The sequence below is a fragment of the Sus scrofa genome, chromosome 11, assembly GCF_054392235.1.
Source record: "Sus scrofa isolate SSC_HxYL_T2T_F1_AM1 chromosome 11, Sscrofa_HxYL_maternal_Yorkshire_Landrace_v2.0, whole genome shotgun sequence".
NCBI classification, from domain to species: domain Eukaryota; kingdom Metazoa; phylum Chordata; class Mammalia; order Artiodactyla; family Suidae; genus Sus; species Sus scrofa.
Window position 1 is genome coordinate 46,117,112 of NC_139393.1, and position 17,441 is coordinate 46,134,552.

General features: G+C 33.5%; 1 protein-coding gene across 8 annotated transcripts in view; it reads right to left on the reverse strand.

Moving 5' to 3' along the window:
- Window positions 1–17,441, reverse strand: part of PCDH9 (protocadherin 9) — a 941,384-nt gene that overhangs the window by 575,231 nt on the left and 348,712 nt on the right. For 4 of the 8 annotated variants that reach the window (XM_021065364.2, XM_021065362.2, XM_084981910.1 and 1 more), the window contains exon 3: window positions 7,601–7,702. The exons of the other annotated variants lie outside the window; for them this stretch is intronic. In XM_021065364.2, coding sequence (XP_020921023.1) covers window positions 7,601–7,702 — 102 coding nt within the window. The remainder of the gene's footprint in view (window positions 1–7,600; window positions 7,703–17,441) is intronic. 8 annotated transcript variants of the gene reach the window in all.

The window sequence follows — 17,441 nt, forward strand, 5'->3', positions numbered from 1 at the left end:
AGAGAGAGAGAGAGAGAGAGAGAGAGAGTGTTTGTGGGAAAATTGCTAATTGATTTATATCTGTTGCTGGAATACAAGGAATTTGACCTCAAATATCTTCATAAATTTCCAGTGGAGAATATTCATAAGGCCACCCACATTGGTCAAGTATATTTGTTTAGCCTCTGGAAAATACTAATGTGTACTTTCTTTAATAATAAATGGTGCTTATGATATAGAAAATCAGATTTGTACATAGACACAGAAATGTAACCCAACCTCCTCTTTGTTATATGTAATTAATATATTATATTAATCTATAATACAGTTGTATATAAAATTTGTTTAAAAAATACAAATTTGTATGAATATATAATTATGCATATTTGAGTTTAAAATAAAGTTTTTTAGAAGTTTTAAAGCCAACTATATGGAAAGTACACTGAGATATAGTACATACCATTTTTCTTATTAACTAAAAATGTATGATGACACCGCACTGACTAAGAATGTTAAGTTTGATAGTTACTGTCCTCCTCAATTTCAGGTCTCAATAGTGGAATCAGGAAAATGCTCTGAATTGAGAAGAACAACCAGCGGAACTCTTTTCAAACATGACATGCCTTCTCCTAACATCTGGCCTTCTTCTGTGTGGTCTATTTGAGAAATATTGTCATCTTTCCATCTCCACACATCACATCATCTGTGATCATTCACCCATTAGAACTCCTCAAGCCTAATGTTGATGTTGTATTTCTCTTCTACTGGGTTAAGTTGCTCCTTTTCTGTGTTCTTCTTGAATCTTGAAAATATTTTAGCACTACTTACAATTTACGGTAACTTACTGAATATAAGAGTGCATCCCTTCAGACTATAAGAAGACACAAATTTCCATGTTTGCCTGCTCAGCACAGTGTACTTAACCATGTAACATAACCATCCCTCTGGTATAGTTGCTACATAAATATTTTGGAAGGAAGAAAGGAGTGAAGGGGGTGGAAGGAGGAAGGGAGGGAGGGAGGAAGGAAGGGTTAACTTATGACTCATGGATTGTTTTCAGTATGATTACAGAAAAGGCCAATAAAGGGAAAATGGATAAACTGTGTTTTCTCTAAACAATAATCTTAACATAATTTTTGTGGGCAAGAAACGGGAGAAGAAATGTTTATCATCCAAACCCTGTGTATGTGCCTCACGAGATACATTTGTGACCCCATTTTAAAAATTAAATCAACCCACATCAGGATGCAGAAATAAGTAATAGAGGGTTAGTCAAATGTATGTATTACTATATTTACCTACATTTCTTATGCTTCCTAAATTTTTCAAATATAAGTTTAATAGTGGGAAAAAATTTCATATTTTTCTAGAAAACACTAACACAGGCATTAGAGATGAGTGTATAAATTGTCTAAATACTACTGTGTGATAAATTCTTTGAATTCTTAGTAATTTGTTTCAAATTTACTTAGCTTAGTTGGAAGCTAATAAGGGATTAATAAATATTTTAATGAATTATTCAGGGAAAATTCAACTCTATATAGTATAAACTGCACATCACAGATACATATCAAGCAGAGTTTTCCACCAGTCTTTATAAAGTTTCCGAAATAATGTTAAAATGGTAGTCAGCAATTGTCTCATGATATGTTAGGAATTGTTTGCAAGGCCAATCTCACATGAAATGGTATGTAGGAACTTTGATTTTTTTGAACTGGACATGTGAGAACTGAACTCTAACAACTGCAATCCATGATTTATGCTTTTTGTTATTTTGCTCAAGAGCAGATTTAGACCCTCCATGATAAAAGCTTGAAAAGGGGAATATGTCATTATCTGCTGAATGGCCCAGGCTGCCATCCAACATCCTTTCTCTACTGGTTGATACACACACACACACACACACACACACACACACACATATATATACACACATATATATACACATATATATATACACATATATATATATGCAAAGCATCAAGTGAGTGACTGAGATATAACAGTTTTTATCATTTTTATTAATTTATTGAATTTTTGGAGAGGAATTCCATATGTTACTGAGAATATAAATGGTTTGTTATATTAGAAATTATTCCCTGAAGAAACATATATATATATATATAATTTTTATAACATGTATGTGTGTATGGATATATATGTGTATATATGTATGTATTTATCTGTGTGTATAAATATATATATATTTAAGAAATATATATATAATATAAAATATACATATATTTATACACAAATATACACCTTTAAATATTTTCTACCTTTTGGGTTTTAGGAAAGGTTATCTTAGAAAGAAGTAAAAAATAAAGTGCCTTGTGAATTTAGCACTATTATTGAAAATCTATTAATTGCAGTAACCTTTGTTAAGTCCCAAATATTATAACATCAAAAGTCAGTAAATGGTTTAGCTATTAATTATTTTTATTTAAAAGCTGATATCAACTGTAATACCTATTCTAAGTACTAAACACATTTAATAATGAAAGGGTAGCACAAATACATAATACACTGACAGTAAAATGTAAATGTGTAGTATAATATTCATATATTAAATCTTGTTTAATAAGATCCAGACTATTAAATAAAGTTACTTAAGGTAAGGCTAATATGTGATAAGTATGGAAAGGAAAGGAAAGGAGAAAATAAAAGATTAAGACAAAAGCAAAAGTGCTTTGTCTTCATATATCTCTTTTTTTTATTTGAAAGTAGCAGATGATGTTAATATTTTGCTTTTACTACATTTGGTATTGTTAATTTAAACAGGAATTTTCTAAACCATATTACAAATATTGAGTCCACTGTATTACCACCTCTCAGAATGCCTTGGTTTAGTGACCCAAGCTCAAGGTGCACTCATAATTTCTCTAATGGGGAGAGAAATTACATTTACCTGGAGAACTACTGTTCTACGTTTATGAATGTGAAATGCAAGACATGTAGAAACAGTAATAGTTTCACATATATTTAGTTCTCTTTCTTGTCAAGTCTTCTCACTCCCCATTTGACATATTTTTATTCCATTAAGAATTTCCATTAAATGACACACAGGAATATTTGGGAAACCAATGATAATCTAACTTCTATTAATTTCTGAATCCAGTGAAACTTGTGTTATAAATTTACATAAAAGGCCAGAAATATTTTCCTTATCAAAATGGTTTTCCCAGTTTTAGTCTTATAGAAGTGGTCCATCCTGGGATATCTTAATCAACCATCTGCACCCATGAATTTCACACTTGTGATAACTGCCACATTTCCAAATTCTGGAAGCTCAAACTCACCCATTTTTAAAAGTCTTCCACCAATCTTCCTAACTCTTAGAGCTAAGATTTCCATCTGACATTGATTTTCGGATTTCATTGCTACAAGCAAAAAGTCTTATCTCAAAAATTCATACACTGAACACTAGACCATTTTGTAAAAATACCTCAGCTCAGGCATCAAAAACAGTGACAGGGAACAACTACTCATACTGAAACGCAGTCTTGTGTGAATTCCAATAACTATGAGACATTTTCCTACAGATTGCAGAATATAGACACTGAGCTCTATCTGCTTTCATTTTATGCAGTTTCATAGGTAAAAGGAATTGACTATAGTAAAGGGAAATGAAAATAAAATTTATAGATCACAGAAGCTTAGTAAGGATAATACATATTTATGGTAAGAAAACAATGTGCACCTATTTATTTCTTTGCTCCTATTTTAACTATTACGGTGCTGGGTGTATCCAACGACAAAAAGTCTGTCCGGAAGATGAACCTTAAACATGGAAGTTGGTTTAAATTCCACACCTTATTTAAAATCTAATTTAAGAAAAATTTCAAATATGAAATATTTTCTTTGACCCTTGAAAAAATTTTATGCAGTTCGAATTAGTTATTAGATCACTGCAAGATCAGAAAAACTCATCTAATTCTAGTTCTAGCTCTAGATTTCTCTGTGACCTAGGGAAAGCTACTCCATCCTTCTTGTCTTCAAGTTATGCCTCATTAACATGAATATATAAACTCTATTGTCCCTAAAAGTTACGTAGCCTATGATTATTTTTATTTTTTGGACTTGGACACTATCACATATAGTTAACTTGCAGTTTCTGAAGCCATGTTGCTATGATTTGTTCCATCTTCACTTATTTATTATCCATGTGAATTTGAGAAAAATTTAAATAACATCTGTCTCTGTTTCCACATCTGTAAATAATAGTACCTACCTATGGGTTGATGTCAGGATTAAATGACTATATTTTAATAACTCTCATATGAAAATTTCTTATAGTTCACCATATCTTAAAGCAGGATACATTCAAGAAATAATAAATAAACATTTATTAGAGTTTAATAGCATTTTTTTCCTTGTGGTACCTGAAATTATAGCATTTTTTATACTCAGTAATATCTTAGATTAGATGAAATTTGGTAATTCTTATAAAGTGCTTAGACGAGTTTCTGGTACAAAAATAGCCCAATAGCTGATATTAACATTCTTTCTATAAGTAAGCAATAATTGTTTTGTCTAAATTAGGAGTGATAAGTTGAGTGATAATTTAAGTGTGATTAAAAACTTGCCAGTCATATCGGCCTTGGTTTTATTTTGTAACTAATGTCACAGTATGTATTTAATAACTTCATTCAGATTAATAAACATTAATTGACACTAAAAGCAACTTTCTACTTGAACAGCAGAATAGTTTTATAAAAAGAACAAACGTACTTTTTCACTTAAGAAAGGCAATTAAAGAAGGAAAATATAAGTTGTGAGAAAATTGAAAATTAGGAATATACACACATTTACTATGTTTACCACATTATTCGCTATGAAGAAAAAATAACAGCCTGTTGAAGGCACCAACTTTGTATATCATAATTCCCCTTATATATTAATTCTCAAGGAAGACCAATATTATATTAGTAACTTTTAAAGAACTGGTTGCTAAAACCACCCCTTAGTTATTGGTCTATGTATACTAAGCATTTATATGGAAATACTGCCCTCAAAATGCTTTATAAACTCCAAAGATAGTGGCATCACTATCTTCAAATATTATCTTATAAGAAACATCAGAGATTGTCTCTTTGTATTTAAAAAAAGTATATTTAAGTAATTAGGCATATCATGATCAAAAGCAGTTTAAACTGATCAAGGATAAAATGTAAATGATGGCCTAATACAGACATAAGGACCTTGAAAAAAATCGGTGCAGAGGACATGCTACAAAAGTGTCAGTTGTCTGGATCATCATCTTTTATGGCATTATAAGACCACTAGAGAGAGAGGACCTTAGAGATAGCCTAACCTGAAACTGTTCAGACAACAATAGGCCTGGAGTATGATGATTAAATGAAGACTTGTGAGAGAAAAGTTTTCTAAAGTAATTTTCCTTCTTTCCTTTGTTCATAGCACAGTAGATTTACTTTGACTGTTCTTTGATGATTGGAGTCATAATATAAATCACCATCATAACTTTGGGTATAATTTTTTCTTGTCAGTGTTCCCTAGAACTTTAGTCAAATAAACCCTGCACACATGTGTTCTTGTACTTTGGGACTTAATAAATACCTAGGGAAGAAAAAAAATCTGGTTTATAAAAAATTATCTTAATTATAACTCATTTAAATTCTCTACAAAAGAATAAGAAAACCTGAGTTAACAATACCCCCATTCCACTCCCTTGGGTAAATCCAAGAGCTCTATGGGAAATATGGATTCTTTGCTCAAAAAAATACTGGTATAAAATGTTATAAAAATGAATATAATTCTTAGGAATTGGAAATCCACTTGGATTTCAATGGCTTTCAGAACATTCTGAGTGAGGCTTTTTTTGGGTTTTTTTGTCTCTTTGCCATTTCTAGGGCCGCTCCCGCAGCATATGGAGGTTCCCAGGCCAGGGGTCTATATCAGAGCTGTAGCTACTGGCCTACGCCACAGCCACAGCAACGCAGGATCCGAGCCGCGTCTGCACCCTACACCACAGCTCACCACAACACCAGATCCTTAACCCACTGAACAAGGCCAAGGATCGAACACGCAACCTCATGGTTCCTAGTCAGATTTGTTAACCGCTGAGCCACGATGGGAACTCCTCTGAGTGAGCTTTTTAAAAATTTACATCAGTTTTTGTTTATGAAACATTTATTTCTGCCACTAAGATTTTTCATGTTATTATTTAATGAAATAGGGTGAGTAATAGGACAAATTCCTGGTTCTAGACACTTTAGACACTTGACACAAACATAGTGAAGCTAAAAAAATCAAAGGGTTAAAAATTATTCTCGCTCGACTCTCAAGTGATTAAGAATTTGGAGAAAGAGAGAAAGATAAAGAAAATAAAAGCAAAATAGAAAGAAGAATATATGTTGTAGTTTAGAAAAATGTTCCTAAAATAGATCCACACAAAGAAAAAGAAGAACAATATGTGGAGAAAGAATTAGGAGATAAGATGCCCTAAATGTCACTTTATCGCTTTTCCATCTCAATTAATGGTTTGTCCAAAAAGAAGTTGCTTACTCAGTCAAATTTCTATTAATCAAAGCAGTTTCTCTGATCTACATTATACCCAGACTTTTGACAAGGATTGATTTCTTTAATTGGTAAAAAAAATTATTTACTGCTAATAATAATCAAAAAGTTTTCAATACCTCTAATTGTATGGGGGAGCGGGGCAAAGCGTTGCTTCAATGACAAATAGAATACACATGAACACACCAGCACACATACATACATATATGCCCATACATATTATCTATCCATCATCTAGCCACAGTCTATGTCATGACCGTACGATGTAGGTTAAACAAGGATGTGTGTATTAACTTTAGAGTTAACTATTGAAAAAGTTCATTAAAAATGCAGACATTTTATTGAATGATGTAAACACACTTAGCACTATTGAACTGTACACATAAAAATGATTAAAATGGTAAATTTCTCATTATGTCATAATTTTTAAATAAAATGAAAGATAATAAACTTCTACATCTAGCCATATTGGAATAATTGATACTAGAAGAGCTGTCCCAAAATCCATTCAAATTTTTCTTTAAAAAAAAGAAAAAAATATGTACCTTATACAGTGGATCAATTCATCAAGAAAAAGGAAAATGTTTTTTATTTTAAATTCAAACATATATGAAAATACAGGATCAAGGTGAGAAAAAGCAGCAAAAAAAAGAGAAAAGATTAATGAAAATTCCAATTTACCCATTCTTATTAAGCAGCATTGTTTTCTTTGAGTATAGGGGATGAAGCAATCAACAAATGGAGCATTTTTTAGCTCAACTAATAAAAATGAATTAATTCAGGACTTTTAAAAATAAAGTTGCTCATAATATCTCTAAAATTGGTAAAAATCAGCATTTATTCAATGATAAGAATATTATGTTTAATAGTTTGACCTTTACCAAAAAGGAAAAAGATTATTGTTTCCTTTTTCTTCTAAAATTGTTTATTTAAAGATGTTTTAAAAAGATACTACTATAAAAATATGACTGCAAAATAAGTCAGCAAAGAAAATATTTTTAGCAGTTAACTTAGAGTATTTAAAATCACTAGGAAAAAGCAAACTTCTCAGTACTAACATGGTGTCTGTAGAGTTTTGGCATACCTCGTAATGGCCTTCTTCATTCTCCTGATTGTGGAAACCCGTAGAGCTGGGACATTTCTTAGGAGTGACAGGAATATTGTCACTTTTGCTGTGTGAGTTACACTGAAAGAGATTACCAAATAATTGTGACAAACTACTCCACATTAAGAGTGTCTGTTGAGAGACATGGTTGCTTGCTAAGTGTCTAATAAAGGAGTACCCTGTAAACTAACAAGGTCTAGGTCAGGTGCATGCATTAATATTGAGCCTTTACCAAAAATATTTTTTAAATGGCCCCAGGACAAGCAAATTGTCAAAATGTTTTAACTAAAGCTAAAGAAATCTAGACTGTAGTTATTTTATTTTCTTAAGCAATATTTACTTATTACACTTATAATTTTAGTAGCTAAAACTTATATGGTGCTACTATTTGTGAGAGACTTTATTCAAATGCCTGATATATATCATATGCATATTATTAAACTGTGATGTAGATATTATTATTATCCCCACTTACAGATGAGGAAAATGCATTAAAAATATATTTTTGCCCAAGTTGAGCTATTTACTCAGCTTTTGGGGACAATGCCCTGTACTTTATCTATCTTATGCTTGCCCTTTACAACTGATGTGTTTGAAATAGATAAAACTCAAAACCTGAAAGTTTAAGGTCTTAAAATATGCCTTCACTTTTTTTCCTGTGGCAAATATAAAATATTGTTTTCAAAAGCTTAACTAAAATTATTCACCTGGAAATGGATGTGAATTGGAAAACATAAGTTATTAAATTATAGTTTGGCCTTTCTCCAGGAAAATATGAAAATGATTGTTTTCCATATTCCTCACAAGAGTTGTTTTATGTGAAAATAAGATATTATTCACTTCCTGTTATCCTAGCTTCCTTCTTTCCTAAATCTCTTATTAGATTCAAGGTGAGGTATGTTTATAAGTATTGCTGCTTGGCTGTTTATTAAACATAACTGTGGAGTTTCTTAGGTTTCTACTTTAATAAAAGATACTCTCATGCCTCCCAAAAGGGCTCATCACTGGTATAAAATTTTTCTTCTCCCATAAGACTACAAAATATGCCAGATTTTTATGACATAAGTAAGAAAATCATATTTTTCAAACTGCCACATTTCTAGTTCACTAATGATATTTTACTTTTCCCAACCCAGAGAACAATGTTAGAAAATTACTATCCAAGATGTTTTTAAAAAGCAAGTGTGTTTTAGAGTTTAGTATAGTTTAGGTCAGTGTATTTTCATCTCAAGACCACCATTTTATATATTTAAATATATTTTCAAACACTCACATTACATTTTTTAAAAACTTTCTTATTTTAAATAACTTTAAACCCAGAAAAGGGGCAAAATTCTAAAAATAATTTTGAATATCCTTCATTACATTCTAAAAATCTCAACCCTTAATCATCTCTTTCATTTTTGTTTAAGAAATATAACAATATGGTTGACTAGGAAATTACGATTCTGAAACACAAACCCGTATCTGAAAACTTTTGGCAGGAAAAAATTATTATATACCAGTCCTCTCTACAAACAATATCACTTCAACCCTGTTCAAAACCTATCTCCTCTGGGAACCCTTCACGGGAAATGAAAAAAATTGGTGATTACATCTAACCTCTGCTTGCAACCTAAAGGACTTAGGTGTAGTTTGTAAAATGTTGCTCTGCCAGCATCAATTCTTGGAATGTGCCTAAGATGGTCTGAACAGCTTCACTGTTAAAGATGAAGGCCGGTCTTTATATTTTAACCACAGCAGCTTCCTTCGTTTTCATACACACACAAAAGTTTAGGCCTTGAAACAGTAGTTTTCATCTGTGATGGCCCTAGACCTTTTAGTATCTCAGTTCCTGTCCCTAGCCGCCTCTCATATCTATTCATGCTGATTAATCTTTTTAAAACATCTCATGCATTATGCAGTTTTTCTCCCTAGAAACACTTCTACAATTCCTGTGGCCCAGCAGTGGCTCTCATTTTGACTATATATTAGAATCACACAGGGAGCTTTAAAAAGGATCAATGACTGAACCCCACCTTACCCTGGATAAATTAGAGCTCAGGCAAAAGCATCTGTGAAGTACCCCGGTGATACTAGTATAGAGCCAGAGTTTAGAATTCCTGGGTTAAAGTTATTTCTCTTCTGGCCTCAGGACACTGTAGCAAATTTGGGCCTTGCTCTTTCAATCTGGTTCTTGCTCCTTAGCATTTGTTCATCCTTTTCCTTATTTAACCCATCATGTATTAAATTATATTTTATTCATGGCCATTTTATAATGCCTCTGAACCTGAAAAAAAATCTCATATTTGCATAACACTTTCTACCTATACATGTAAGATTTTATGAATGATCCACAAGAAACCTCCGAAGAGAGAGGTAGAAAATATAATTCTTCTTAAACAAATGGGGAAGGCTGTGGTTCAGATATAGTCAACGCCCTCTGTGCAGGGATTTGCCCAGTAAAAGCACTCCTAGGTGCTAAGACCTGGCTGTTGCCACACTGCCATGTCTCCCTTGAGGGATTCATTCACTTGCATATTCATTCACATATTCTAGCCTGTTTGTTTGTTCATTTGTTGGCTAGTCAGATATTTGCTGAGTGCAGGCTGTGTATCAGGATTTTATTGTTTCACCAAGCTCTGGCATTTCACATCTGCAACAGTCTCACAGAAGTAAGCAAGCCATAATTGGAAACAAAGAACCCCTGTGATATGTGAAAATGCCATGGGAAAATGTAGGCACAAGCTGATAAGGGAAGGAAAAGAGAGAACCATGAGACTCCTGGGTTGGATACATGAGCAGAGTTTTGGAAGAGGGGCCAACATGGTAATCATGACCAGCCATTCAGGACAAAACAGGCAGTGTTTGCCAGGCTAGATGACATGAATTCTAGGAATCTGGCCTGTGAGCTGCAAGTAGTTCAGTAGGGCTTCAACCTTGGATTGCGTGATATATGACATGAGGATAGGGACAAAAGCTACTAGTGCATGAAATCTAACAGTAGATCCAGTGATGAGAAGTTATAGAATTGGACATAATATAAGGGATAAGGACCAAAGAATGGAATGGTGCTTTATATCCAGTGAGGCCCAAAGGTAAGCTGATAGCATCATTCCTTCTCTACCTCATTAAGATAGTAAATACAATATAAGCAAAATGAATGCATTTGCAATATAACTCATACCCGGGTAAACCTCTCCATCTAAGCAGTATTTCACCCCTACGCCTCTCCAGTGTCTAATCCTGGAGCAGCCTCTGTTTATAGAACGGTGAATGGCATCCAAGAAAAAGTTTCATTCACTGTTATTTCATCACTTTTTTAAATTTTTGAGTGTTTGGATGTAAATAGCCTCTGGAGATTACAAATCTATGAATCAGAACAGAAAAAGAAAGAAAAAGTAACACTATCAACAATATTTTGAGATCAAATATTAATAGCCCAAACTTTAAGAAACAAGTTCTTAAGGGAAAAACAATTTAATTGCTATGAATTCTTCCTAACAAGTTTCTATTTCAGAGGGAGTTGCAGCTGAAAATAGAAAGAAGATGTATTATAGAAGTCTTGAGATTTCACCCACTAAAAATTTTTGCCATTTGCCAAATTTGATATGAATAACAGATTATTGTCAAGATGAATTTACTAAACCAGATTAAATACTGGAGGTTCATAGGTAAACCAAATCTAAGAGATCCAGACCTCACTAATAACAATCATATTAAATGGAGATCACTATAAATACATTGGTTTTGTACTTTAAATTCTATTTGACGTTTTCCATTTAATAGTCTCTATTTTATTATGTGGATAACTCTGCCTCTCTTAAACACCCATCAGAGTTCCTGAGAAAATGTCATTCACTAGCCATAAAAATACCTAGACATAGGTTCCTGTTGTGGCTCAGCATGTTAAGGACCCAAATAGAATCCACAAGGATGTGGGTTCAGTCCCTGGTCTTGCTCAGTGAGATAAGGATCCAGCCTTGGCACAAGCATAGGTGCTTTTTAGACCTGGCATCCCTGTGTCTGTGGCCTAGGCCAGCAGCTGCAGGTCCAATTAGACTCCTAGCCTGGGAACTTCCATATGACACTGGTGCAGACCTAAAAAGAAAAAAATAAAATAAAATATATACAAACTTGCCTCATTACCAGAAAGATTAGCTCTTTGATTTTTGGCACAAATTCTTAAGGAAGTGTTTCATAGCTAAAATATCAAGAGAATAACACAGTAGCAAAAGCAACAAAAGTTTCATGAAAAATCACATAACCATAAGTAAGACACAGGTGTTAGGCGGCAAAGGGGGTTCTTTATATTTTCCACCCAACTCTGTAGTAGCAGCAATGTGCCCTCTTATTCTCTTACTCCTCCCACATTTTCCAAATCAAGGTTGTTTGCAAAAAATCAACGGTGCTATTATAAATGTTGTGCAGTCATTATAGAGGCAATCGCCTTATATTTTTGCACTACAGGTTTCATTAAATAACAATTCCTTTTGTTAAAACCTCCCACTGAAAACGTTATTCCTACCCATTTTATGAAACTAGGAATTGCTTTCATGAAGAATTGTTAAACGTTCTTAAATTTTTAATTTAAAAGTTCTAAAAGTTAATAAAAAATTCACATTTTACAGAAAAGAATCTACTTTAAAGAAATGTCTACTCTTGGTAACTTCAACCTCTCCAGCCACACCTTTGGAGAGCCCAGGTGTGTCACGTTTTTACTAACCCTTTCCATTGAAAGTGCTCTTTCATGATCACCAATGATGGTAACTCAAAGGAAAATGCTCAGTCCTCATCACACTTGACAAAACTGAAAACCCCTTCCTTCTGGACGCATTTATGTCACTCACTCTCCAGGACACCACACACTTCTTGTTGTCTTTTTATCTCTCATGCTTTTCTTGTGGAATCATTTAACTGCTCAATTTTGTTACTGTTATTTTTTAAACTGAAAAGCTTGGAAAACACAAAGCTTGATTACTTTCTCTGAAAGTACATTTTCTGATGGCATTCTCCAGTGGGTTTCTTATTCTAACATATTTTTCTCAAGTAGATACATGAACAACTTCCTATTTATAAGCAGATTCTTAGATCATTCTTAAACATGCTTACTTCAAACCACATATTTTTGAATGTATTTCAGGAAACTGATTCAATTCCATTTTAAGAGATTCATAGTGTAGATTCTTATTTCTAAAAATTTGTTCCAAACATTTATTGTCCTGAAACCTACTCTGTCTCAAAACTTGAGATTGTAACTCCTGCCTCTCTCTACTGTCATCTATGAGTCCTCTATTGGCTTATTTTCTTGTCGTCATTGAATATAATTGGAAAACAAAGCTAAATCACTCATCAAGATGTGTGAACACCATTAGATACCACCCCACACCAGTCAGAATGGCCATCATTAATAAGTCCCCAAATAACAAATTCTGGAAGAGGTATGTAGAAAAGGGAACCCTCCTGCACTCTTGGTGGGATTGTAAACTGGTACAACCACTATGGAAATCAAAATGAAGGTACCTTAGAAAACTATACATAGGACTACCATATGACCCAGCAATCTCACTCTTGGGCATATATCTGGACAAAACTTTCCTTGAAAAAGACACATGCACCTGCATGTTCATTGCAGCTCTATTCACAATAGCCAAGACATGGAATCAACCCAAATGTCCATCGACACACGATTGGATTAGGAAGATGTGGTGTATATATACACAATGGAATACTACTCAGCCATAAAAAAGAACAAAATAATGCCATTTGCAGCAACATGGATGAAACTAGCAACTCTCACACTGAGTGAAGTCAGTCAGAAAGAGAAAGATGAAAACCATATGATATTTCGTATATCTGGAATCTAATATAAGGCACAAATGAACCTCTCCACAGAAAAGAAAATCATGGACTTGGAGAATAGTCTTGTGGCTGCCTGGGGAGGAGAGAGAGGGAGTAGGATGGATTGGGAGCTTGGGGTTAATGGATGCAAACTATTGCCTTTGGAATGGATTAGCAATGAGATGCTGCTCTTTAGCCCTGAGAACTGTCTAATCACTTATGACTGAGCATGATAATGGGAGAAAAAAGAATGTATACATGTATGTGTAACAGGTTCACTATGCTGTACAGTAGAAAAAATGTATTGGGGAAATAAAAACACAAAAAATCAAAAAGAAAAAATATGATTAAAAAAGATGTGTGAACACATACTACTTGGATAATACATATTTTTGATTTAAAATGAAAATGTAGTATAGTGAATTAAAAAACAAATACCATGTAAATACCAAATAAATCATGGAAATATAGATGGCCAGAAAATATATCAGTTTCAGGTAGAGATGACTAGGTAGAATAAGGGAAAATGATAGACTGTTAATGGATTTAAAAGGAATATCAGCTATACTAGTAGTGCACAGGGAGTCTGCTTGTCTAGTTTGTAAAAACAAAACAAAACAAATTTGTTTTACTTCTCTAAAAAAAAAGGTTTTTTTCCCTTAAAAATTGGAGATAGAATATTAACATGTTTTATTTAATTCTGGGTTCAAGGAACATAGTTTCATTTCTTATTTCTCTTTACTTTTACTAAGTTTTTCAAATGAGTAAGCACAGAGTGAAAGGATTAGCACAGCTTTATTAAAAAAATCTGCTCAGCCATCTCAATAGGATTGTAGATAATGGTTATGAAAGGGCTTTATAAACCGTAAAATCCTGAAATTGTGCATCTTCAGAAGTAAAGTTTCCATGTGGGAGATGGTCCTTCTGATTGGGCTCAGGAACAACCCTCCTCTTTTCACTAGAAAACATTTCTCCAAAGCCCGGAGAGAATGTTACGGGTTTTCCTTCTTTGGTCTTAAAGCTGAAAGGTCTTTCTCTACTTCCTCTAAATATGTTTTGCTTGCTTTCACTCTGTGAGGGAATGTGATGCTCCTGTTGACAAATGATCTCCAGGATGTAGTACAATGCCTGCAGCACTACCAGGTGTTTTACAAATATTTTAATTGAAATATGGAAGGTCCCAGGCTAGGGGTAAAAATCGGAGCTGTAGCTGCCAGCCTATGCCACAGCCACAGCAATGAGGGATCCAAGCTGCATCATGATCTACACTGAAGCTCAAGGCAACACCAGAACCTTAACTGACTGAGCAAGGCCCAGGATGGAACCCGCATCCTCAAGTATACAGTGTTGGTTTCTTAACCTGCTGAACCACCACGGGAACCCCTAATTGAACATTTTAAATGAAATGAAAGAATAAATGAATAAATCCAAGACTTTTACAGTGACTTATATTCACCTAGATTATTTTGACTACTTACTCCCTGGGTAGTAATTACTTTAGGTGTTTTTCTTTTATTTTTTTTCTCCCCAATAGACATATTGGTCACAAAATTGCACAATTAGCATTCCCATGACCTGCATTTTGTATCATAAATGTTAACACAAAAACAAAGTACATTAGTCTCATAGTTTGAAAGTACCTGTAATAAAAACCATAAACAGTGCAGTCGGTTTAGTCATCATGCTCTGTTTCTCCAACTGGAGCCTTAGTAATCCATATCAGGAAGCAACTTCCTCATGGTAATATGTTGCATAAACAGATCAATTTAAATTTACCTGCTGTATATTTGAACAAATAAGCTCCTGTTCAACTTCTGGGCACTGCAACAACTAGGAGACTGCCAGATTCATCCCCCTGTGTTTTTTAGGGCATCAGACTCCTTACATAAGCAAGTTGACTGGTTTCTGCTTTAAAACTCTCTGAACTGACCAAGAGCCCTTCGCATTGTGTGTAAATTCTCTTCTATGCTTCTCACAATTCCCATCTCATATTTCCTTTCAGTGCAGAGATAGTCTTTCTTCTCCCTTCTTGATGTCCCAAATGTGCTCCCTCTCCTTTCTTCCTCAATAGCACTTTCTTTCTCTTCTGTCCCATTGAGCCTTTCTATTTTTTTCCTTCAGGTTTTCAGAGACTAGACAGATGAAGGAAGCCACTACTGCTCAATGAACAGGAAGTTGACTCTTCCATGTAGGATTTATAAGAAAACAAAAGCTGATTTTTTATATATAGTCTTTTGGCACAGGTCATTAAATAGATCAGTTGGCTTCTCTCAATTATGATTCCCTGTGATCAAGTGAAATTAACAGATAAAAAGATATATTTCTTATTGGGCACTTTGTTGTTGCAAGGAGGTCACTTTTAAAGTATTAGTATAGTATTTACCTACATCTACTGTTTTATAATACACTAAATGTAACCCATTTATTCCAAAATGGTTAAAATATAAGGACTACTTTATAACAACATAATAAAATCTTAACAAATATAAGTAAAAAGAGGGCTAGAAAAAACTAAGAATGTGGAATTAACATCTGATGAAATTCAGTAAATTGTTCAAGTTGAAGTATCAGATGAAACCTTTATTTACTTTCTTTAGGAATTCTTTTTTCATATGCTATTGCAAAGTTTAATGGTCTCTATAATAGGCTGGCTGACATTTTTCAAACAATTGTAACAATTTAATAAAAAGTATAGGTGCCAAGTACCATAGCCAAGAAATGGCTTTCTCTCACTGTGTTATTGCTCAAGTGGTATTTGAGAGCAATCTTTTTCCATAAATATCTTTGGTTATTATAAAGATTTAGCAACTCTATTCATTTCCTGAGAATGCTTGGTTTTCCATCTATGTCTACGCAATGGCTTTCAAGGCTTTACTTAATGAACAATTCAGAAATGCAAAACTAGAGGTAAAGTCAAAGATATATTCCCAAAAGAAGCATTCAGTTTTTGAAGGGACTACTTGGGCTCAATTTTATATTATTTTGTCAATACAATGTTTAACAAGAGTGGGAAGAAAGGAAAAATAATTCTATAGTCTTGTAGAAAATTTGGAAATTCAATTAAGAATTAACAGCATCCTTTGTCAAAATTATTCAGCAGCTTCCCTCTAAATGTATGAAACAGAGCAGACCTCCGTGCACTGAACATTGAATGTACCAAGGTGCTGGGTACATGAGCATGAACTCAATTTTGCTAAATAAATAAATACATGAATAAGCCCATATATTTTCCCACATCCAGTTATAAATTTCTTTATAAGCAATTACTACTAAGCCCTCTAACTTAATATAGATAAACTGGATACAATTTTAGGTCATCACTCACCATGGAATAGCACTGAAAAACCACCTTTATGAGGACCACAAATCGTAACTGCTCTCTGCACATTACAACATCTTCTTTAAGTGGTTCATGGATGTTGTATAGAGTTTTATGCACTTTTTTTGACTCAGTTATTATGGGCATACATAGAAATCAAAACCCTCAGAAAGTACACTTCAAACGCTAATGTTCTATACTTTAAAATTTCTTCATTGGTCCCCTCCTTGTATTATCACCATACTATAAAGCCATTTCACAAGAACGATAGGACATTGGAAGATTTAAATTACAAAAGGATTGCAAGTTATGTTGCTTGGGCACAGCCTCATTAATGCCAGTCAGTCAGCACTTCACACTGAAACTTAATTCTGCATTTTAAATAAATGGATGCAGATGATGCAGGCCTTTACAACTCCACAGACACCTAGGGAGAGATGCTAAGTTCTGTCCAAACATATTTCAAGGAATACAATAACAGACACTTTCAGTACCAGGGTCAATAAAGATTATTCATGATATAGTTTTATTCAAGACTATTGTTTTATTGTTCATTTAGTTTTATTTTATTATTTTTATAATAAAATCTCTGAGGCTTTTTTTCATATGTTTGTCATTTGGTTGTATATATACCTTGAAGAGAAAAAAAATTAGAATTTCTCACACAAGCAAAAATAGAGT